Source organism: Danio aesculapii, chromosome 6 (genome assembly GCF_903798145.1).
Source record: "Danio aesculapii chromosome 6, fDanAes4.1, whole genome shotgun sequence".
In the NCBI taxonomy this organism is placed as follows: Eukaryota; Metazoa; Chordata; class Actinopteri; order Cypriniformes; family Danionidae; genus Danio; species Danio aesculapii.
The window spans coordinates 47,681,898-47,708,184 of NC_079440.1; the positions used below are offsets into that span (position 1 = coordinate 47,681,898).

The 26,287-nt window shown below is 34.5% G+C and overlaps 1 protein-coding gene across 2 annotated transcripts in view; it reads left to right on the forward strand.

Moving 5' to 3' along the window:
* Positions 1–26,287, forward strand: part of LOC130231029 (contactin-4) — a 212,125-nt gene that overhangs the window by 170,454 nt on the left and 15,384 nt on the right. For both annotated transcript variants that reach the window (XM_056460398.1, XM_056460399.1), the window contains 9 exons: positions 1,656–1,783; positions 4,265–4,437; positions 6,674–6,791; positions 7,153–7,311; positions 7,483–7,632; positions 9,616–9,686; positions 13,232–13,466; positions 17,277–17,392; positions 24,214–24,394. In XM_056460398.1, coding sequence (XP_056316373.1) covers positions 1,656–1,783; positions 4,265–4,437; positions 6,674–6,791; positions 7,153–7,311; positions 7,483–7,632; positions 9,616–9,686; positions 13,232–13,466; positions 17,277–17,392; positions 24,214–24,394 — 1,331 coding nt within the window. The remainder of the gene's footprint in view (positions 1–1,655; positions 1,784–4,264; positions 4,438–6,673; positions 6,792–7,152; positions 7,312–7,482; positions 7,633–9,615; positions 9,687–13,231; positions 13,467–17,276; positions 17,393–24,213; positions 24,395–26,287) is intronic.

Here is a 26,287-nt window from a genome sequence, read left to right on the forward strand (position 1 = left end):
TTTTTTTCTGTCTGCTGTATAGTTGGGTCTGTTTCTTTAAGAATTCATTTTGGGCAGCAAGAAAAAAGGAAGAAAAGGTTGCTGTATCCTTGAACATTAAAGCACTACCTGAGCAGACTGTGTGTCAGAGAACATCTTGAGTTAAAGACCTTATTTCTTACCTTAATGCTTATTTCTTTATCTGTTCCAGTACCAGATTAAACAGAAAATGCTTTTAGTCTACCAGTTTTATAATACACTGTTCTGTTGGGGAATTTTAATTAAATAATATTGAGCTGTTTTTAGATTTTTTTAGACCCATCAAACATAAACTAATCACACAAAACCTCCAGTAGGTGGCAGCATGTCACTGTGTAAATGAGTCATTCACTGAATTATTAACTCACATGTCTTTTTGTTTTAAACACTACGTAATTGTAAATTGTGCATAAATTAAACAGCCATTACTATAGATTATTTTTGTTGTAAATATTTGAAAATGTCACATGACATTCAAGTTTTTTTATAATATGATCTTCGTTGTTGTATTTAATTAATTTTACAATTAAAATGTAATATTATATTATAAAAAATACATTTACATATTACATATATATTTGTATTTATATATTTTATTTAATGTTTAATATATATATATATATATATATATATATATATATATATATATATATATATATATATATATATAAACATTTGATTTTTTTTTTACTGTTAATAAAAAAATTACGTTTTCAGTTTTAATTATACATAATATATAATTATATTATATATATATATATATATATATATATATATATATATATACACATATTTTTTTTTTTTTTTTTTTTTTTTAGGCACACTTTATTAGGCACACCTTACCAGTACTGGGTTGGACCCCCTTTTGCCTTTAGAACTGCCTTAATTCCATAGATTCAACAAGGTATTGGAAATATTCCTCAGAGACTTTGGTCCATCTTGAAATGATAGCATCAAGCAGTTGATGCAGATTTGTCTGACCCTACCATCCGAATGTCGCAGCAGAAATCGAGACTCACCAGACCAGGCAACGTTTTTCAATCTTCTATTGTCCAATTTCCTGTTTTTAGCTGACAGGAGTGGCACCCGGTGTGGACTTCTGCTGCTGTAGCCCATCCGCCTCAGTGCGTTCAGAGATGCTCTTCTGCATACCTCGGTTGTAATTTACTGTTACTATTATTCCTCTTTGTTACTGTTGCCTTTCTGTCAGCTCGAACCAGTCTGGCCATCTGACCTCTGGCATCAACAAGGCATCTGTGCCCACTGAACTGCCGCGTATTCTCTTTTTCGGACCATTCTCTGTAAACCCTAGAGATGGTTGTGCGTGAAAATCTCAGTTGATCAGAAATTTCTGAAATACTCACAGCAGCCCATCTGACACCAACAACCAAGTCATGTTCAGAGTCACTTAAATCTGCGTTAACAAGCAGTTAGACAGGTGTACCTAATAAAGTGGCCAGTGAGTGTGTATATATCTACATTTTATTTTTATTTTTTTTGTATTATTATTAACATTTAGTCATTTTATCTCATTTCTAGCTGCTTAAAATGATCAAATCATGTACAATCTGTATTAGTATAGCAGTATGTCATTAGTTGTTGATATTTGTTGTAATACTTTGTATTTGCCATTTTAGGCGGACCATCTTAGAAGACGGCACTCTTAGGATCACTAACATTACCAAATCCGATGCAGGAAGGTACACCTGTGTCGCCAGAAACCCCTTTGGTACATCCAGCAGTTCTGGGACTTTAGTGGTCAAAGGTAAAACACCTTTCACATTTCACAAACAGCGCATTTCTCTTGCTTCTAAGCGGATGCTTTAAACCGGATGAGAACCACTGGAAAAACAGTGAGCAACCCAAGCATGAAATTGATAATGAAATATATAGTTGTTTTATGTTCCTGCCGGTTTGACAGAGGTATAACTCATCCAAGCTTTTGTCATGTGTGAGTTATTGGTCCAGCCGTTGGTGTGAAAAAACTCTCAGTCGTCCACAGCACCGGGAGCGGATTTTCTCCTCATCTCCCCAAGTCACTTTCTGCATGTTTAATTAAAAATATGCTGCTGTTGCAAGTTTTGATGATTATATTTTTTCTCACTTTACTCCTTTAATAACTTGTGACATTACAAATGCATGTTTTGAGACATTTTGATGGCATGTAGGGTTATTCAAATGCAGTACTGAATATTAATTTTAAAATGAGGCAGATTCACTCTATTTGGTCAGTGCATCAACAAGTGTATGTGTATTCATGTAAAATTATTAGCCCTGCTGTAAATTTTATTTCTTTTAAAGATTTTTTTAACAAAATTCTAAACAGAATAGTTTTAATGACTAATTTATTTTGTCTTGCCATGATCACAGTAAATAATATTTCACTAGATATTTTGCAATATACTAGTATTCAGCTTAAAGTGCAATTTAAAGGCTTAACTTTGTTAATTATTATAAAAGTGTTTTGTTCTGTAGCCAATCGAGAAAAAAAAAAAAAAAAAAAAAAAAAAATATATATATATATATATATATATATATATATATATATATATATATTAGGGGGCTAATAATACTAACTTGAGAATTGTTTTAAAAACTGATTTTACTCCAGCCAAATTTAAGCTACTTAAGATAAATTAAACATACTATAGAAATTACTTTGAAAATGTTACTTGGGAAATATTTTTAAAAGAATATTGTGTATATAAAGTTGAAGTCTGAATAATTTTTTAAACATTTCCCAAATAATGTTTAACAGAGCAAGGAAAATTTCACACTATGTCTGATAATATTTTTTCTTCTTCTGGAGAAAGTCTTATTTGTTTTATTTCAGCTAGAGAAAAAACAGGTTTTATTTTTTTAACCATTTTAAGGTCAATATTATTAGCCCCTTTAAGCATTTTTTTTTTCGATAGTCTACAGAACAAACCATCATTATACAATAACTTGCCTAATTACCCTAACCTGCCTAGTTAACCTAATTAACCTAATTAAGCCTTTAAATGTTACTTTAAGCTGTATAGAAGTGTCTTGGAAAATATCTAGTAAAATATTATTTACTGTCATCATGGCAAAGATAAAATAAGAGTTATTAAAACTATTATGTGTAGAAATGTGTTGAAAAAAATCTTCTCTCTGTTAAACTGAAACTGGGTAATATCTGTATGTATGTATGTATGTAGGTAGGTATATATATATATATATATATATATATATATATATATACACACACAAGCACAGCATAAATAAGTATTCACCTTTTGAAAATAAATATCTGTATCTATTTCTGTATCCATGTGAATATAGCCAATATATTCTACTCCTATATATAATATGCTTACACATATTATAATATGTGTTAATCTAACATAGGACTAGAAATATAATGAATTTAAATTCAAATCATGTATTGCAAAAAAAAAAAAATACAAACTGCAAAGTTTGAACTAAACTGAATGTGTTTTATAGCTCTCTTGGGGGAAACACTGTGGCTCAGTGGTTAGCACTGTCGCCTCACAACTGGAAGGTCACTGGTTCGAGACCTGGCTGGACCAGTTTCTGTATGAAGTTTGCATGTTCTCCCTGTGTTTGCGTGGGTTTCGCCTAGGTGCTCGGGTTACCCCACAATCCAAAACCATGCGCTGTAGGTGAATTGAGTAAACTAAATTGGCCATATTGTATGTGTGTGAACGAGTGTGTATGGATGTTTCCCAGTACTGGGTTGCAGCTGGATGGCATCCACTGTGTAAAACATATGCTGGAATAGTTGGTGGTTCATTCCGCTGTGGCGACCCCTGATTAATAAAGGGACTAAGCCGAAACGAAAATGAATGAATGAATGACTCTCTTGATTTTTACTTTTTTTCTTCTCTAATATATTGATTGTGGTGTATTCGTATCCGTTAAGGGGTGAACTCATAATAATATACACAATAATATACCATTTTTGTTTAGTCTTATGCACAACAAAATAGTCACGTTTACCAATTCAAGCTAATAATTCTGTAAAATGTGCATTAGTAAGCTGTGCACTTCAAAGACCTCGAAGTTTAAAGTGAAACACAATTTTGTTAGGTTTTTATTTTACTTCAAGTATCTGTCAAGTAAATTCGTGCTCAGAATTTGAACTGTATATATTGTATTCATAAATGGCTAAAAACTCTCAAAAACCAATGCATTACTGAAGGACCTTCTGCTCCTTCTTCTCTTGTATCTCGCTCAAAACATGTATCTTGTTTTTGGACAGAACCAACCAAGATTACAGTCCCTCCATTGAGTATGGACGCCACAGTAGGGGAGAGCATTGTCTTGCCTTGTGAAGTATCTAAAGACTCCACTCTACACCCCATCTTCAAGTGGTTCTTCAACGGGAAGCTCATCGATTTCAGCCGACACGATCACTTAGGGATGATTGGAGGGGTGCGTTTCTGTCAGTCATTATAATTCAAAGCTGTATTTCTGAATTACTGTAGCCTTGAATTCCTCTTTGCAAACACTCAGGGGCTGAGGAATGTGAGTGATGAAAGATTTTCTTGGTGTTATAACTTTTTTTTTGGAGCTCAGCTAGCTAGCAATGGGGGGAACTTGAGTACAAGGGCACCTGGCTGCTCTGTGAACATAGGCGCACAAATCTGTCTGATTACAGGATTTACATGGCAGTCTGTTTAACACACAGTGAACCTCAAACAGCTATCCACAGGACCCGCTCTCTTAATGTGTATATCATCCACAGAGCTTTTCAGGTTGCCAAGTATTGCTTTTGAGATCCTGGAGAGACTGATCAAATGCACCAATGGCAGTCTCGGCTGAAGGATTGCTTGTCTAAGCGAGTTCAAGAAACCTTATATGAACTGAAGTGCTAATCAAATGTAGGAGCAGAGTGACCTTTTGTGACTAGTGACCACCAGTTGTTCCCTGATGTTTTTCAAATGTTTCAGAAATCAAAATATGTTTCATTTCTGAGACTTTTAAATTTCCTTTACAAAAGTGCCATGGTATTAAAACATATTTAGCAAGAAAGAAATGCTTTTATTTAGTGAGAAAGAAATTGGCAGTTATTATGTGAACGAAAGTTCTGAGAAATGCTGAAGCATTGAAATATTTTTGTTATGTTTATTATAAAAATATGAAGCAACACATCTATTAGAATTTGAAAGGATTATAATGATGTACTTGAGAATGCTTTCTAAGAAATTATTTGACATTAGTTGATTTCTAAATGATTGCTTAAGACATTGTTCATCACAATTGTTTATTCCTCTGAATGATAATGCATTTGAACGATCTCAACTTGGAGAATTGCCATAATATATACAATGCTGCTAATACCACAGTTCATTTGAATTAACTTATAGCATTTCATAATATATGAAGAAGTAAACAAAATGCCCCATACTGTTTCAAAGACCATTTACAGAAATAGTTGAAAATACAGAGCTGGATGGATGGATTTGATTTCTAAAGGATTTGTTCAGACCTTATCACAATTGTTTATTCTTCTCAATAATAATGTATTTAAAATTATGTGAATTAACTTACAGTATAGCATTTATTTTCCACAATATATGAAGTAAACAAAATGCCCCATACTGTTTTAAAGACCATTTACAGAAATATATGAAAATACAGAGCTACTGTGAGACTTTGTATATAATACTATATTCATATACTTTATTATGTTTTTTTTTTATTACTGCAGTTGCATATGAGTATATAGGAACAATATATTGACCTTGAAAGCAACGTTCTCACAATAGCATCTCTAAAATTGGGCTTTTATTATTTTGAGGGTGGTGGGGCTTTTAGTATTTGTATTTGTATTTGGATGGATGGATGGATGGATGGATGGATGGATGGATGGATGGATGGATGGATGGATGGAATAATGGTAGAATGATAGACAGACTGATTGATGGACAGATGGCTGGATGGGTGAAAAGATATGGTTAAAGGGATGGATGGATGGAAGGAAGGATGGGTGGATGGATGGATGGATGGAAGTACAGGTATAATGATAGATAGCTGTTTGATGGACAGATTGATGAGCTGATAGTTGGCTAGGTAGACAGACAGATATGTGTTATGTATGGATGAAAGTATTGTTATATGTTATGTGGAGTGATGGGCAGTTTGAAATACAGAGGCATAAGAAATGAATGGATGGTTGATAGGTGAATGGATGGATGGACTGATGGATGGACAGACAGATTGATGGATGGATGAATGTAATAATGGTAGAATGATAGACAGACTAATTGATGGACAGATGGTTGTATGGGTAGACAGACAGAGATGTGTTTAAAGTGATGGATGGATGGATGGATGAAAGTACAGGTCGAATGATAGACAGCTGATTGATGAACCTATTGATGGCCTGACAATTGTATGGCTAGACAGGAGTGATAAATAAAGGAATGAATGAATAGATGAACTGTTATAAAGAAAAGTGATAGATTGATATACAGATGCATAAGGAGATGGATTGATAGACGGATGGTTGATACAGACTGAGGGAAGGATGGATGAGCTAGTAGATACTGTAGATGAATGGACGGGCAGACAGATAAACCGACAGAGAGATAGATAGATAGTTTGATTGATGGACAGATAGGTGTATGGATAGATGGATTGACTGTCATTTTTCTGTTATTTATAGGGATCTTCTGGGGATCTGATGATCAGAAACGTGCAGCTGAAGCACTCTGGGAAGTACGTCTGCATGGTTCATACAGCAGTGGACAGCGTGTCTGCAGCAGCAGATTTAATAGTCAGAGGTATGTGCGTCTCCGTGGAGCCTGTTCAGTATTCTACACTTTTTCTGAGCATTTATCAAATATAAATTAAAAAAGCCCTGCTGTTTCTGTTATATTCTGCTATTCGGCTCTTGAAGTAATGATTACAGGAGTATCTGAAATCAATGCATTAATTCCCTGCTCCGTGCTCTTCAGAACCTTTTGTGTTTCCATCATCAAGTGAAGGATCTCTCTCCCTGGTTCTGAATATTAAACATGTCGCCTTTTGTGGGCAGACTTGTCTCACATTGCATAGTACTTGGTCACCTTGCTGTGCCCTTCTCTGATGAGGATACGCAGCAAGTTTGAGTCCTTTTTGTCTCTGTGTTGGCTGTGTTTTTAGGGCCCCCTGGTGCTCCAGTGGGCGTGTTGGTGGGGGATGTCACAGACAGGACTGCTCAGCTCTCTTGGGGCCATGGATCTAACAACCACAGTCCCATTACCCTCTACATCGTGCAAGCCAGAACTCCATTCTCCATTGGATGGCAGGCAGTCAAAACCGGTATAGTCAAGTCTTTTCCAGATTTGCGTGAGTCATTTAAATATGATTCATGTAGATTTACTGTGGTAGATTAAAAAAAGAAACGTTCAAGACCAAAATATGTCTGCAAAATAATTATTCTAGGCTACTCAGTGATGTGATTTTTTCCATTCCAAATTTCTTTAATCCTAGTTCCTGATTCTGTGCCTGGACAGATGATTCATGCGACGGCGGTGAATCTCAATCCGTGGGTAGATTATGAATTTAGAGTCGTGGCTATCAACAGCGTGGGGGTTGGGGAGCCCAGCGTGCCATCTAAACCCGTTCGCACCAAAGCTGCAGGTACCTCTCCATTCCATATCTGTCATCTCTAATACATCAGAAAGGAGAAAATGTAATTTAATTCTATAATTAGTTTAAATCACCGCGAGTGACTCCTGGTAATAGAGTTCAGGCATGAGAAATAAACACTCGCACATTCACACCGGATTTCCTGGGAACATCCAAATTGCAAATCATTTACAGACAATTAGGACACAAATTAAGTGCGCAGAAATCGAACTGGCATTGCGAAAGAGATGACGTTCTTTTTTTTTTAGTTAATTAGTTTGAAAATGGGGTGGCATGAAAGTTTATGGCTGAATAAAATGCTGTATTTTTTTTTTTAAGCAAGAGCTGACACTGCTGCAGTGAGCTGCTGGACATCAGCGATCAGGAAATGCAGCTATCAATAATTCACGTCCGCATAAAAAAAAATTGAGTGGACCTCTGCCGCATTCTATGAGGCAGTAACACTTAAAAGGCTCTATTTTAAGCTCAAATACCATGTGCAACAGCTTCGATCACTAATTCACTAATAGATGCAGGCTTCAACACAGAATCCCCAGTGAAAATGACATCAAACAGCTGCTTCCTTCAGATCCCATCTGCATTTGCTAGGATTTTTATAATATTTACTTGCAGTGTCTTAGAGTGAAATGCTGTAAAATCTACAGTTAATCTACAGGTTTTTTTGTCATAATTAGTGGAGACTTGGCATATTACTATCTGGGATTATGGTATATATAGCTATTTAGTGTTAATAATTATAATTATGGTTATTAGTTTTCTATTTGCCTGGGGAATTGGACATTATTTACTTTTATTTAGTTTTCTCCCAGGATGTGTAAATGTGTTATAATAGAACACAGTTATTTGCACTGAGGGAAACAAATGAAATTTAGTATACGACTCTTGCATGTATCATGCTATCTACACTACTGTATATTAGAGGATGACATGGGAGTGGATTTTCAGTCCTGTTCCGTCCCACTCCCACAGAAGGAAATCTTGTCTTGTCCCACTCCCAGACCAAAGTTTTTTTTTTAAATCCTCTCGCATCCCACTCCTAGTAAAATGACTCCCACTCCTATCCCACTCCTGTTTAAAATTACTCCCGCTCCTGTAACTGTAATATATATATATATATATATATATATATATATATATATATATATATATATATATATATATATTATTATTATTATTATTATTTTATTTATTTATTTATTTATTTATTTTACTGTCTATTTACTATTTATTTTATTATTTACTGTCATCATGGCAAAGATAAAATAAATGAGCTATTAAAACTATTATGTTTAGAAATGTGTTGAGAAAATCTTCTCTACACTAAACAAAAATTGGGGAAAAATAAACAGTGGGCTAATAATGCTGTACTGCACACATTATAATAAATTTATCAACAAAAAAAAATTGGACTGTTTTTCTTTTCTTAGAATGGCTTAACTTGAAGTGCTGTACAAAAAAATAGATTTTTTAAGGAACTTTTTGATATGTTGCCATGTGGCAACAACGTCCAAGAATGGATCTAACTTAGAAATTTAGAAAGTGCATATATTAATGTAACGGGTTCTCAAATTAATTACATGAATCTCACAATTATATTCCACGAATGGCAAATAATTTAACTTGGAACTTGGAAGCACCCTTAAAAGAAAATGACATTGATTAAAGCACATTTTTAATTCAGAGTATAAGGTGTGGTAATTATCACAATGTACTCCTTTGTATTTTTAGATTATTTTCTTCTACTTGGACTAGACAGTCGCTTTTACTGTACTTTGCAAGCAATGAAACTTTTATTTGAGCATGATTTTTCAGTACTCTTTCCATCACTGCTTGTTAAAGTGCATTACAACTCATTCAGATTCCTTTGAAAGGTTTTGAAAAAACTATTGAGCCGCTGCTTTAGGAAAAAGGAAGTTTTGGGATTTGCCGGCAGTCCCGCAGGTATAAAGGCCATTTCTACTGTTCTCTGTTCAGATCCTGAAGTGGCTCCAGCTAACGTGAGTGGAGGCGGAGGCAGCAGAGGCGAACTCGTGATTGTTTGGGAGGTGAGCTCAGCGTTCTTTATTGTGACAGGAGCGTCTTTCAAATCAGTCTGCTATCCTGAATTGGATTCGGAGGGAATTCTCTACGCTGACGTGGTTGGAATTAGACAAGGTTTAATTAAAAGGCAGCGCTGTCGTCTTTGCTCTTTGCCTCAGTGGGATTGCTCCCTCTGGTATGTAAATCATAATGAAGACGCAGATATGAGACAGCTTTCAAACCAGTAAATCTGAAACGACAATGTTTATCAATGGCTTCCTCGTAATCTCACCGGCTGTCACAGCAGATATTCAGCGGCGTGTTTAAATACAGTATTACTTTCAAACTACAGCACGTTTTATTTTTTATTTTTTCCCTAAAGTCCAGGGGTTTCTTGACTGACACGGTAGCGCTTAAATCTGTCAACTTTATTTACTTACATTCAGTGCGTTTCAGATTATGTAGCCAACAATGTAAATCTAGCATGGAAAATTACTTGTCAGCTTGCTTTAATATAACGCCATGTCAGCTGAATGATTTTTCTTTAATGCAGTTTTGCCTGTACTTTGAATAACACTATTACCCTATAAAGTTTGAGCTACTGTATAGGCTTGACTGACACCTCAAATCATGAGACTTGTTGAGGAGAACAAAGCATGCTATTGTTTTTTACAAAGCTTTTGTGTGTATAATGATAGAATTAGTAAAATAGTTTGCTTTGCTGCTTAAATTTGATTGTCTGAATTACATTTACATTTAGTCATTTATCAGACGCTTTTGTCCAAAGAGAATAGCTTCATACGACTACTAACATAAAGACTGTCTTAAGGTTATAAATATATGTCTTTGTTTAAGCTGTTAGACCACATTATTTTCACCTTATTTTAAAATAACTATTCAACAGCAAAAGAAATCAAAAAATGAAAACAAGCACAGACAAAATAAAGCCCTTATTTGTTCATCCACTAATACATTTCTATGATCACTGTAAAAAAAATTTCATGATAAAAAGTCAAAAGAACAAATATTTGCATGTTGCTTTCAATTATTTTAATGAGGTAATCGGGTTTCAAATATATTTTTTTAAGTCATACAAAGTTTAACTTAATATTTTGAGTCAGTTTGATTGATGTAAGTTGAGACGACTAGAAAAGTTAAAGGTGCAGTATGTAGGTTTCACACCCAGTGCAAGCACAGGTTGCCAAATTGGCGACACCAACAGGAGCGTGCCTGACAATTGAGCCTAAAGGCTGATTTAAGTTGTGTTCTAAATAAAAGCAACGGCGCACAATAGAAGGAATATTTTCCATATTAAAATGAGTTTTTGTTCTAACCAACACCTCAAATTTATATTTTAGGCTTCTATTTCTTGTAGCTGAACAACAGAAAACTGACAATGATCACCTCAGGTACACCTCATGTGCTTTATTCAGTGCTGAATGCTAATAATGTGAGTTTGAGTGACATTTACATGACATTTATTGCCATACTACTGAAAGCAGCAGCAGATAGTTCACCTCAGATCTTGAAAATAATATATACCATTTTAAATGCAACTTTAAAACTGTGAGTGTATGCCAAAACATATAAGTGATTCAGCATCTACATTTAATAATGTTAAAGAGGTTTAATATGTATAAATGAGATTATAAACCTTTCCGGTTTGTTGGAGTGCAGTGAGTTCACTATTCTGTGCTTCTGAATGGCTGTATTTAAAATTCTGCTGTCTTTCGTCTGGTGCAAAAAGCATAATTGCTTATCACTGCAGATCTCATCACATAGCTTGTAGTTAGGACACAGGGTTACAATTAAACCTGCTCAACTAATGTTTCCGTAATATTTATATTATTTGCTAATTAATAACCTAATGTGGAACTCTGAATCTGTGCCTCATTTCGGAGTCTGCTACTGTCCACTGGAGGTTGCATTTCGGTTACGGACACATGCTTTGAGAGCCTTCCTGACTAAATGAATGAAATACGTTGTTTTTTACCAAGGCAACCCAGGGTGCTGAAATATAATTGGCTGAACTGATATTGGACAGGTTTAATGACCTGTTTCCACTGAGTGGTACAGTACGGTTCGGTTCGGTATGCTTTTATGCTATTTCCACTGTCAAAAGGTACCTAAAAGCAAACCGTACCATACCACTATTTGCAAAGAGTACCAAGCAGGACTAAAAGGTACCCAAAAGGGGGAGCCAGAATGAAAACAAAGGAATCACCATGTTTTAAATACACAGTCGAGACATTACATCGTAAGACTATATGCATATAATAATGAGCCATGGTCAACCCGAGCTCAAACAAACCTTGTCGTTGTCTTGATGTACAGCCACAAAGCCAAGAAGAACAAAATCTGCCGTGTCCTGTTTTTGTTTTACAAGGCCGTCTAAAAGTGCGAGTGGTTTCGCTTTCTTCAGGGAGCTCGCGATCACGTCTATATTTGAAATAAGGAACTTCTTGAGTTGATGATAATAAGGTGTGCGTGATTAGTTTGCACAGACTGTGGGCTATGTTGAATATTGTTTTTGAACCCAAATAAGGACTAAATGTATGCTGTGTGTAGTAATTGGTAACATATCAGAGACTGTAAGGATCTGTATGTGTTCATACTGTAGATGTTGCATTCATTTATTTATTTTATATAATTGCAGATGTTACAATAGGCTATTTCGCACCGTCATTGATCTGCAATTATAATTAAATTCTGTTCATAGAAAAATTAGTAAAGAACATTTATACAGGAGTATTTGTGTATAAAGCATCTGTTTTGTGAGAAGTGCTTCTTATATATGTGAACGACCTGTACAGCTTTACTTTGACATTTCCTCGAGCGAGAATAACATCGACTGAAACTTTCTGTCATATACCACGCCCACCAAAAGGGTACCTGATAACGGTGACTTGTACCATAGCGTACTGTACCAGTCAGTGGAAACGAGCCATAAGGGACTAAAACAAAGACAGACATTCTGGCACGTAATGGACATTTTCAAGGCAAAATATCTGACTGTTTTTTAGATAAACAAGAATGTACACTTAGCATGTATCTGCAAACATCTTATGGTATTTTTATGCTTTTGAAGAAGCAAAAACTTACATATGGCACCTTTAAGTTGATTCAACTAAAAAATTTAAAGCAGCAATATTTTTTTGTGTGGTTTGCATACAATTTTATATATATATGTATATATATATATATATATATATATATATATATATATATATATATATATATATACTTGAATGCAATTAATTCTAAATAATGGGAATAAATGACTGAAGCTCACAAAATTGCTTCATTAATATTATCGACAACACACATTACCTTTATTTTTAATGTGTTGTAATTGAAAATTAGGGTTACACCAAATATAGATTTCTTAAAACTTCTGAAAATGAAAAATTGATATTGTGTTCTCTAAAGATAGCAATATTTTTATAATTTTGACCAACTTTCATTTAATGCAAGCATGCTGAATAATTTAATACCAAAACAATTTATTTATTTATTTATTTTTTTGCAAATGAGTCACATGACAGGTATGATTCTCATTTTCTTTTCACAGCCTGTGCCTGAGGAGCTACAAAATGGAGAAAAGTTTGGATATGTGGTGGCATTTCGTCCTCTTGGCACTACCACCTGGAAACAAAGCGTTCTGGCCTCAGCCGATTCGTCACGATACGTTTATAAAAACGATACTTTCCCACCCCTCACTCGGTTTGAAGTAAAAGTCGGCGTCTACAACGACATCGGAGAGGGGCCGTTTAGCCCCACGGCCCTGGTATATTCAGCAGATGAAGGTTAATAAGCTTGTCTTTTGTGTTGATTGTATGCAAATTGGAAAAGGACATTATTGGACATCGTTTAAGAATGACAAAAGCTGATGGATGCAGTGCAAGTTTTAATTACACTCCCTCTACAGCTGTGTTAGTGCACTTTGATGGTAATTTCTTTATCCGCAAGTATGCGCAATTAGTTTTTTACAAACAGGTGGCAGATTTAATGCAAGACACTGCAGGTGAATAGGGTGAAGAAAAATAATTAATAGTCATCACCATACTTCCACAGCTGTTTGGTTTACATTAAGAGTTGCAATCATGTTTAAAAGTAATTTTACATGTATTATTAAGTTTTCTGTTTAAATCTGCAGTAATGAGGCAGTATTTCATTAAATATGTGCTCTTTAGCATACATTTCTAGCACAACTCTTAAACGTTTACACTTTTTTATTATTTATTCATCTTTTTTTTTTACAAAGTGTCCAGCGTCTGATCTGTATCAATCTCCTCCTAGGGCTTTAATGCTTTAGTACAATTGCTGAAATGCGCAGTTAGCAGGGAAATAGGCTGTAGATTCATGCTTTATCTTTTCCAACTGATCCAACCTTTGACCTTTAAAAACTTATAAAAGTCCCTTTGACTTAAGATTAATCTGTTGCATCATAACTCAAATAACTCAAAATTACTCAATAAGTCAAATTCTTAGAAACATGTGATCTTCCACATCTGAAGAGGCTGTCTAGATGTGTAAATATACACATTACACTTGGGTGTAATTTGTACCCCTTGAGCGCAATAGCATCCCAAACTTGCACATTGACTTACAATGGTGAAGAAATATATAGACTGCCTTTATAAAAGTCTCAGCTTGATATCTTTATGCTTCAGTGTCATATAGACAAATGATATGTCAACCCAGATGAGGCCAGCAGGGGGAGCTCAGTCTGTGTGAGTCCTAATGCCCCAGTAAAATGAACTATACTGTCAGTGAGCACCATCGTTCGGATGAGATGTTTAATCAAGGTGCTGACCCTGTTCTTTAAAAATCCCATAGCACCTCTCGTAAAGAGTAGGGGTGTAACTTCGGTGTCCTGGCCAAATTCCCCCCACCGGCCCTTAACCATCATGGCTTCCCAACCATCCCCATCCACCGAATTGGCTCACTGTCACTCCACTCCACTCCACCTATAGCTGGTGTGTGGTGAGCGCGCTGACGCTGTTGTCCTGTGGCTGCCATTGCATCATCCAAGTGGATGCTGCACACTGGTGGTGGAGTGGAGAGACCCCCTCATGATTCTGAACCGCTTTTGGTGTATGGCCATACACGATAAATGCGCTATATAAATACACATTGCATTACTAAGATGTCAATCAACATCAACAAATCAACAAAACAGACTAACCTAGCAACCATTAACAGCAATATCTCAGCATCAGAACATTGTAGGCAGATTGGCATTGACCCCTTTGACTCATGCTAGCAAACAGGACTTCCTGTATGCAACAAATGCTAACAGGGATTAGCTACATGCTACTAATGATTAGCTAAGTCATATAACATGCTAGAAATGTTTACTAAGTATTAAGATTTGATCAAACATGTAAATGAGGCTTGCCTAGTTACAACCTAGAGTACCCTAGCAACCACTCACAACACACTACCAATGCTTTATGCAACCACTCAAAACACCTCAGCAACCACTTTCAAACGTGCACTTTTTTCTAGAATATGTTGTATATCACAGTGGCTGAGAGAGCTTAACGTGCTGCACTTTAAGAAAACACAAACAATTACAATAAACGCCAGCAAATTGAGAAAAGATCTTCATCTCTTTGACAGCACATGTGCTGCAAATCCTCACAAACCAAACGCATAAAAAAACAAGCTGCATTTTCCCACAATACAAACAAATTAATAAAACGTGCTGCATTTTCTCACAAACCAAACAATTTACGAAAGCACTGCATTTTTATCACAACACTTTCAAAAAGAACGGAACATGTTTCAAGAGGACCCTAAAACATGACGGATGCCGCTGTGCCATCACTATATTGCTCAGTAAAGTTGGAGGTGATCTTTGAAAGGTGAGTTTTTGTTTGTTTATTTTAACATCCTGATATTGGCTATTGTATTTTATAAGCCTAAATAACTATAAACAGAATAGTCGAGTCTGTCATGTTTTTGGGTCCTCTTAAAACATATCCGTTGTGTTCCATTCTTTTTGCAAGTGTTGTAAGAAAATACAGCGATTTTTGTGAGTTGTTTACGTTTTTTAAAAAATGTGTTTGTGTAAGCAATTCTGCGTTATGTTTTCTTTTTAATGTGGGAATAACCAGATGGATATCAGCAGTTGTGATGGCTCTGTAATCACTCCTGATATAAACAAAAGCACAGATTTTACAGTGTGTCTTCGCCCTTATAGCTTTTCTCTCTCCTATGTGCAGTCAATGAAATAAAACTCCAAATAATATTAACTTCACAGTAAGTGACAAAACATGCCTGATATAAACAAAAGCACAGATTTTACAGTGTGTCCTCGCCCCTATAGCTTTTCTCTGTTAAAGGAAAGTGCGATGCATTTAGCATTCACATTCTTCAGTTAGACAAAGATAAATCAAAACCTCAATTTAAGTGAAAACACAAAAATAATAAAATTTATGTGGAAAAATAAAGATATAAATATTATTTAAACATGAAAACTAGCTTCAAAAGTGATTTTTAAAGTAAAGATGATTTAAGATTAATTAGAGCTTAGCAGGCACCCACCTCTCCCATGTGCTGTCAGTGCAGAAAGGGAAGAGGTGGGTGCAAAAATAGAAATTAAAATTGAAGCTTCCTTAAAAATTTAAAGGAGAAGCAAAATGACAAACACCTCAGGTATACTTAATAAACCGGTCAGGTAAAACACATTTTGTGTAATTTAGTCCCACTTTATATTAGGTGGCCTTAATTAATATGTACTAACACCGAAATTAATAGTTCGTTACTATGTACTTATTGTGTAAATACATGTTTTTTTACATTGTACTTATGCTTGATTAAATACCTGTATGTAATTACATCTGTAATTAATTTCTGTAATTACATTTTTGAATACACTGTTGATGATCCCTTACACCTTAACCCAACCTTAACCCTACCCATTCCACCAAACTTGTCCATAACCATACCTGTATCCCAACACAAGAGCACCATAAGTGTTCTCAAATACTTTATGAACAGAGTAAGTACATTGTATTTATTTTATTTAATTTTTTTGATGCAGGTACATAGTAGTTAAGGACACTTAAAATAAAGTGGGACCTGTAATTCTATAAATAAAGTGAACTACTGTATAATTTCCATACCTGTTACATTTGCATTGTGAGAATTTCCAGCACATGTGGTGTGAAACGGATGAAGATTGTTTCTCAATTATGTAAAATATGTAGAAAATATGCCTTTATTAAAAATAAAATCTTTCAAAATACAGATATGTATTAATGTAAAATTTGGTATTTTTAAGTGCTGCTGAAGTGAAGTCTTTATAGCTCAGTGTAAGATTTTTTTTGTTTGTTTGTATGTTGAGAATATAGCGTTTAAAAATATGTAACATATGAAATCTACAAAAAATATATTTAAATTTTTTTTTTTTTTTTTTTTTTTTTTTTTTTTTTATAAAACTGAAAAAAAAATCCAAAAATCGACAGGTGCATTTTTTTCACCGTTCATATTTTGCATTAAAAATCAATGTTGGATGAATGATGTTGGATGGAAATAAAATGTGTGTTGGATGAATGCCGTAAACTGTCTAATGTTCTTATGTCACTGTTATTTGACTCCACATCCAGAACCATCAGCAGCTCCTCCGAGAGTCTGGGCCCGCACTCTGTCCGCGTCTGAGATCGAGGTATTTTGGGAACCCGCCCACCAAACCGGCAGCAAAGGACGGATAACAGGCTACGAGGTGCGTAAACACTATAAATGGATGGAGAGAGGGAAAAAAAAGGAGGCTCTGACCTCACACTGCATCACCTCAATCAGATCCCGTAATGTATGCACTGCGCTGATGGCAAGGCGTGCAATTTCCTGTTCGCCAGCAAGAGTCGGCGATCCCCCGGCCACATTTTTCACAATCTCATCTGCAGAATGAAGAGGTCTTCTCACAGCTGGTCCTGTCTCCCGGGGAGCGCCAATACCCAGGCTTTCTGGGCACTTATATAAATCACCTTTCAGATGTGTGGACATCATACATCAATTCCCCCTCCTGCAAACACTTCAGCTGCTAGGTCGTTTCTCTCGACGTGAGAAACCCACAGGATTCTGCCCATTTCTCTCCTTCCAACCTGAACGAGCCTCCGCGAGAAATCCCAGGTCACATGGTTGCTCCGTGGCGAAACCACAAAGTCGTTCACAGCTTCGGGTTGTTAAAAAAAAGCACATATGAAAATCCACAAATACTCACAGAGTCCCTTGCTGCTGTGTGCAGATGTTTATTGAACGCAGTAAAAAAAAAAAAAAAAAAAAGCGAGTCACAGTGACTTTGCCACAGAGTTAGTGTATTGAACCCTAATGCTGGAACAAAATGACATTCTTCTCAAGTCGATTTCTTTGCAGTTTGGTTGGAGGCACACTTATTCAAGCAGAAGTATAATGCTCATTTCAGACTAACGTATTTCTATACCATTTATCTAATAAAAAATTCTGTGACTTTTATAATGAAATTAACTCAAAGTTAAAGTCCTCAAGAAATCCAAACTAACCATATGATTTTGTTAGCTCACATTGCTAGTTTTGTGGTGAACAATTCATCTGTGCATGTCATTAATATACTGAATGCATTATGATAACTCTATTAAAAAATACTTGTTTTTCTTTTCTTAGAATGGCTTAACTTGAAGCACTGTACAAAAAAATTTAGGATTTTTTTTTTTTATTTAGGTACTTTATGATATGTTGCCATATGGAAACAACGTCCAACAGTGGATCTAACTTAGAAATTTAAAATTTAGAATTTTTCCTTATATTGAATAATTTTGTTGTTTGAAATGATTTAATTGGTGTTGCAGTATTATAAGCTTTAACACAGAACTTATAAATGACACCTTATACACACTTTCCAACAACTCATATTCCAACAAATTTCATTTATTCCATTCTTTTTTCCTGAATAATATTGAAAACAAAAATAATATTGTATTATCATTTATACAACATACAGTAATTATAAATATTTTCTCCTGTAAGTAATGTAGCTACTAACTAACTAACAATGTTTATATATTATACTATACTACGCCTGTCTTATATGCCTCTGAGCTAGCTTACCTGAAATGTCGCCACCACTGCTCTTATCAAATGTCCAATCTGCATCCTTCTCATGGTCACTAAAATCTATCTCATCCTCACTCTTATCTGCAGGAAGAGCCAGTTCTGTCCTTTTCTTCTTTCACTCACCATAGAACATGGTGGTGCTCGCTAATACACTGTTCTCTGTATTCATATCTAATGAAAGGTATTGCCATTAAACTTAGATTTTATTCATAATTCAAATGCCATTGCCATATGACTAATCAATATTATTCTACTAGCATTCATGTTGTTATTGTCACAACTTAAAAGATCACAGCTGACCTTGCTAGCTAGCTAAGCTGTTGCAATATTGCACATTCCACTATTGCACATTGTTGCCATTTGGCAGCACATACATTTGATCAGTTTACAAAAAAAAATTTTAAAAAGGATTTTTTTTTTTTTGTGGATCTGACATAATTTTATCCTTTGTTTTAGTGATGTTTTCATTCACATTCAGCAACTAATCCCAATAAATGCCAGGCTGTCAGAAATCGTGCTACAGAAAAACACATTGGCAAAACTACGGTCTTCTCTTTCCAACAAAAAAATAGAACGTTGGTCTTAAAGAAACAGTGGCAGTGAAATGAACATAAATATCATGTTGCCATATGGCAACTCCATGTAAATGCGCTTCCTGTTTTTTTTTTTCAGTTAATTTGTCAGATTATCTTATATCTTATATAAGATATATCTTAGAAATTGGTCGTGGCTAACATATTTAATCACACTGCTGCAATGGTCAGTTTTGACAACAAACAGAAACAGTGAACAGGAGGTAGGGATGGGGAGTTGTCTCCAAACGAGTCTCTTCCTCGACTCTCAATGGACCTAGTACCGGAATCGACTTCAGGACCAGAATCGACTTCCAGAGTCGAGTCTGTTTTTTCAAACCCTTCTGAATAAAGCAGTTACATTCTACAGTTATAATACTCAATCTTGAGCACGATGAACACCGAAGGCACCCACTTTGAATGAGTTTGATGTTTGATGAAGATGAAGCTTGCTTTCACTTTCAAATTCCCATAAGGCAAACCTTGATCTGTATGATCTGATGATCTGTATGTATGATATTTTGTTGAGCCACAGTCTGTCAAGCTGCTTATATTTTTATTTTAGATTTGTTAATGCATAAATTATTTAAGTTAAACATTTTGTGTAGGTGGTTTAATATTTAACTGGGCATTAAATCAAATTGAAAATCTAGCTATTTTATTTATTGATCGGTTGGAGCATCTGCCGCCATTAAAAATATAAAGAAATCAACAACCAGAGATTTGGGGTGTGGTGCCTTGTGTGAACGTCTGTTACTCCAGATTATTTCATTCACTTGGTAGGCCTAGTATTCAAGTATCAAACATTTATATTAAGAATATATTTAGACTCTTTTATGATTTTTTTTTAAAACATTGTAGGCTAAATAGTTTTTTTTTCCTTGTTAATGAACTGCTACACATCTTTTTATTAAACATTTCAATAATAAATTGATGCTTTAACTTTCTGTCTCCACGATTGCAATGTAATTTTCTAAATTATCTAAACTAGACAATTAAAATATGTTGTTAAAAAGTGTAGGCTAACTATTTTATTTTAACAGCAGATGATTTAAACTGCTGGCTTGTCTGACCAGAGGGGAACTACATATTATAAAGCTGCAATTGACGCAGTTGCAGTGTGTAAAGCGTGATATGATACAGCATGTTTAATCCTTGTGCTATTATAAGTGAATGTAAATGGAGTCTATTCCGGAGTCGATTTTACTGACTCCAAAATTAGGAGTTGAGATTCGGAGTCGACTCCAAAAATCACGGAACTGAACACCCCTAGCAGGCGGAGTCTGTTAGGTTGTAATAACTCTCCTCAAACACTTTCTGAATGAAATGCCTACTTTACTACATCCAACAGCTCACAATAGAAAAAACAAGCCACGCCCACTGTTGTGTCATTTAATATTCAGTTTCTCTAGGAACTGTGTTACAATATGAAAACAAATAATGGTCGCAGCTTCGGTACATGGGGACTTTAAATTAAAGGTTTCTTTGGTGCATTTTACAAAGATGTTATATATGAAAAATAGTATGTTCTTTGAACTGACCCTTTAATATGTGTTTGTTTTATAGTTATACATTCTGAAAATGTACACATTTAAAGCATGGTTTGTGAAATAAGGAAAACAAAAATAAGTGTTAAAATACAGTTGAAGTCATAATTAGCCCTTGTGTGAATTAATTTTTTTTCTGTTTCAAATATTTTTAAAGTCTTATTTGTTTTATTTCAGCTAGAATAAAAGCAGTTTTAAAAAAAAAAAACTATATAATGAAATATATCAATTTAAATACCCCAACCCGCCCTGCGGTCTCCTAAAACTGCGGTATCCAATGAATAGAAATTAACATAAAAACATAAACAAAATACCGTATCAAGTATCAATTATACATATCATTATATCATATCATTGCTTTGTGCAATAAACAAGGAGATTTTGTCAGTAGCTGAAGGACAGATCTTTAATGTACTCATTTGTACCAAGTTCATTCGAGCTGTGGATTATAATCAGGAACATTATAATGTCCTGAAGTTGTACCAACCACTTGTACATGTCCAAATTATGTGGAGGCAGCCAATGTTGGGCTATAGTAGTTTTTTTTTGCAGAAGTTAAGCCAGCCAGCCAGCCAAACAGCTTTTTGTAACTTGGTGAGGTTCAACGTAGAATCATCGCTCAGTAAAAGAATGGAAGGATTCATTGGTACAGGATATTTAATAATTTTAGATAAGATAAGGCCTTTCTGTACATCCTTGAGGTAAAATGATTGGCGGAGGACAGATTAAACCAAGCAATGATTGGATGAGTGGGGAGATTGTCCCTCCAGAGAACCCCATAGGCCTGCACGGCCAAAGTTTTTAAAAAATTAATATGCCATTAGAACCAGAAATATCTTTTAGTGTAAAAATGCCTTTCTGCATCCATTTCCTTGAAAGAAATGGTGCACCCCTAGATCGAAGATCATTATTATTCCAAATAGGTGTATGGATGTGCCATTTATTTGAATAAAGAATGTATTTTTCCATTAATCTAAAATTTACCATCGCATTGCCAATAACTGGACCAAAAGCTTGCATACACTGCTTTTTTATTTAGCCCAGAGAACAGAATATCTTGTAATCTATATTTATCAGCTAATTTCATTTCAATTTGTCTCCAAGGAACTCTAGAGAGTGGGTTAAGCCAAACATGAATACATTTTATTTGAAAAGCCCTATGGTATAATTCAAAATTTGGAAGAGCTAGTCCCCCATTATCTTTTGTACATTGTATAGTTTCAATTTTTAATCTAGGCTGCTTGCCATTCTATATGAACTTAAGAATCATAGTTAAGTTTGTGCCAACTCTTTTGGAGTGGGTAACGGAATCATAGAACTAAGGAAATTAATTCGCAGTTTAAATTTTTTAAAGCATTTTCAAGTCAATATTATTAGCCCTCTTAGACAATTTTCGATTGTCTGACTTGCCTATTTACCCTAACTTGCCAAATTAACCTAATTAACCTAGTTAAACCTTTAAATGTCACTTTAAGCTGAATACTGGTGTCTTGAAAAATATCTAGTAAAATATTACGTACTGTCACATGGAAAAGATAAAAGAAATCATTATTAGAAATGAGTTATTAAAACTATTATGTTTAGAAATGTGTTGAACAAATCTTCTCTTCGTTAAACAGAAACAATATACAGGGGGGCAAATAATTCAGGAGGGCTAATAATTCTGACTTCAACTGTAAGTGTTTTATAAATGAGTTTTATGTACCAGTATTGATCTAGAACATGCAGTGTATATAATATATAGACTATTCAAATTGTGCTCAATCAGAATTATCTTTTTCTTTCATGGGTAATGCCACCACCACTTTTAAAATATGCATTTGCAGTTTGCAGATCTACTATTGTTTACCATTCATTGGAGCATTAAAAGTAGTAGCTTATTCAAGAGGATTATTCTTCTAGATTATTATCTTGCTTCTATGCAGATTTCCATGCTAAATATCAACATCGTCACAATGTTTGTCAAAAACATAAATGTGTGAAATTTACGTTTAATAATCTCAATAATGGCATTCATTTCCGATTCGTGCATATAGAAATATCATGTATTGAGTTGCCAATTTAACGTGTGATTTTGATTTAAAAGAAAATAACATCATAAAAAAATTGCCATAATCATGCATTCTGACTGCAAATTTCATTAGCAAATAAGATAATCATCTACAATCACAGAATATAATTTTAAATTATTCAAGTATTCCCCAAACATCTAGATGTAAAAAAAAATGATTTATCATTCATTTAAATTGCAATCAATTGAAATCCTAATATATGTGCATTATTGTACAATTCCTGCAAAAGCTGCAGTATTGTTAAAAAAAAAAGTGTATAGCTGCGTCCCAAATCGCAGACTTATGCACTATTCTGAGCCATTTTGTAGTATAAATAGTGTAAGTAGTGCGTTCACTCTGAAAACTCTAAAAATAATAAGTGAACTTTAATTATCCGGTAGATGCCCCTATTCAGCCGGTAAAATGAAGTGTGTTATGATGGACACTTCATGCACTCAACGACCGCAGGTTTGCACACGTAACGGAAGGGGCGGAACTATCGGGCGCACATGTTAACTTTATTTATTTTGGATGGTGAAAGCAAAATTCTCCTATGAGAGTGATTATAGCGCCTCCCGATGGTGAATGCGGTTATACTCATGGCAGGTATTATTTGAAAGTTTGGTCATTTATTTTACTGATTTGGCAACCGCCAAACGTCATCAAGGAAACGTTCCATTTGGGACGACACTACCTACATATACTATGCTGTTGAGTGTGTAGGTGCATAAGTACATAGTGCATGAGTGCATAGTGTATAGTATACCATTTGAGACGCAGCTAATGTCTGGACTGGTTCATGAGGACATGAGTGTGTATAATGACATGGGTATTACCAGCCTGATCTCACGAGAAAACGTAAGTGTTTTACGTTTTGTCAGTTTAGTGGCTAATTCGGATGAATTCGCATAAGATCAGTCGTATGAAAATCTAAGATTTTAAAAAGGAGGCGTGGCATCCAACCCCACCCCTAAACCCAACCATCATTGGGTGATGACGTGCTAAATTTTATGAATTAGATCGTACAAATTCATACTAATTAAGCACTAAATTAAAAAGTTATGAATTGCTGTGAGAGTGCGTTGGTATTACTCTACAATGTAAACATCAAAAGGCTTAAAATCTTTACCAGACATTTTTTAAAGTATTATTATTCAAAATTAGACACACTTTTTTGTGAGGTTTATGTTTAGGGATATTATAACAGATTTAATAGACACATTATATATGCATATAGTAGGCACATTTTAATATGCACTTTAAATGTCCCCTTAACCATTCCAGGTGCAGTGGTTAGAGGATGGGTCACCAGAGAGCGATGCAGAGAGAGTTCGAGTCACTGAAAGTTCAGTCAATATCACAGGTCTGAAGGGAAGTACAGTCTATCTGGTGTCGGTCAGAGCACACAACAGCGCAGGCACCGGACCCTCCAGCACCCCCATCAGCATCACCACCAAGAAGCCACGTAAGTCTAGACTGCTTTTTGTTCTAACAATGCACACAAGTACAGTAGTTGACAAGAAATGCGTCTAGGGAAGCTGACATGCCCTGCGGTATGGTAACCCCATCCAAAACTTTTTAACAGCATTTCTGTAGTTCTGTATTTATTATGCTTGTAGTTTTTGTTTGTGTCTTGGTAGTATAGAGAGGGATATTTGTACATGGATCAGGAAAAGGCCAGTAATAACAAAACTTAAGTGTTGTAGTGTTTAGACGAAGTAGAGTAAGTGCCCTGGGGCCTCGGACTTCCTCGGGCCTCCAAAGCCTGAGGCTGACCGACCAAATCTGTAAATGGAAGCTGAACGACAGGCTCTTCAATACATATAGAGCAATAGTTACGGGTCTCAGGCTGCACATACAGCGTAAACTGACATCTACAGCCCCTCAGGCCTAAGCAGAAAGTATAGCTAAAGCACACTGTAGCTTACAATGGTAAATACTGTATACTACATATACACATTCAAATGTACACACTGATGCAGACAATAAATTCTGCTCAAATCATTCTAATATGCTGATTTAGTGCTTAGTAAAAATAAATAGGTTTTAGTGTTCAATTATTTATGGTTAATAAATTTATCAATGCTGAAAAATCAAAAGAGCTGACTTTTTAGCATTATGCCTTTGGCAATATTATAACATTATAGATTTGATTGGTAATGCATAATGGGTAGCACAAAAAGAAAATTAAATAAGCAGCAAAACTGTTTTCAACATTGATGATAATAATAAGAAATGTTCCTAAAGTAATGCATAGTTTAATATTATGAGTCTAACAATCTATTAGACTTATATTATATAGTATTATAAGTATATATAAGTATAATATATGTATATATATATATATATATATATATATATATATATATATATATATATATATATATATATATATATATATATATATATATATATATGTGTGTGTGTGTGTGTGTGTGTGTGTGTGTGTGTGTGTGTGTGTGTAAATATATATATGTGTGTGTATATATATACATATGTGTGTGTATATGTACATGTACATATATATATATATATATATATATATATATATATATATATATATATATATATATATATATATATATATATATATATATATATATATATATATATATATATATATATATAAAGTTGAAGTCAGAATTATTAGCCCCCCTTTGATTTTTTTTTTTTTTTCTTTTCTTTTTTTAAATATTTCCCAAATTATGTTTAACAGAGCAAGGACATTTTCACAGTATGTCTGATCATATTTTTTCTTCTGGAGAAAGTCTTATTTGTTTTATTTCAGCTAGAATAAAAGCAGTTTTTATTTTAAGACCATTATAAGGTCAAAATTATTAAGGTGTACTAAATAAAGTGGCCGGTGAGTGCACTGCATGGACAGTACTTATGTATAGTACAATACAAACCATTAAATCATTGGAAAATAATGTATAAATCACTGTGCATCTCTCAGCTTGTGTTCAGGACCAACATTTCTGCTAATAGTGAAAGTTTGTCTGCGTGAAGAAAAGCATTATTACCTCAGTAGAAATATCAGATAGCTAAAATGCAAAACTATTGTATAGATAAAATCATCAGAGAACTGTAAGCATAAACTGTCCATGCATAATAAAATGCAAAAACATAGAATTAGTTTGTTACTTTAATTGTTTCCCTGTAATACCCTTTGAAATATAAAAAAAATGTCTCTAAAAATAATTACAATGTTCATCAGCCTATCAGAAATAAGAATTCGCCAGCCCTGTAGTATAAATGTATACATGTAATGTTGTTAAATCATGTAGAATAAGTTGTCTGCCACTAGATAAGTAGGGTCGAACTTGAAAGATGTGAGATTGGGGGCCTGAAAGGATCA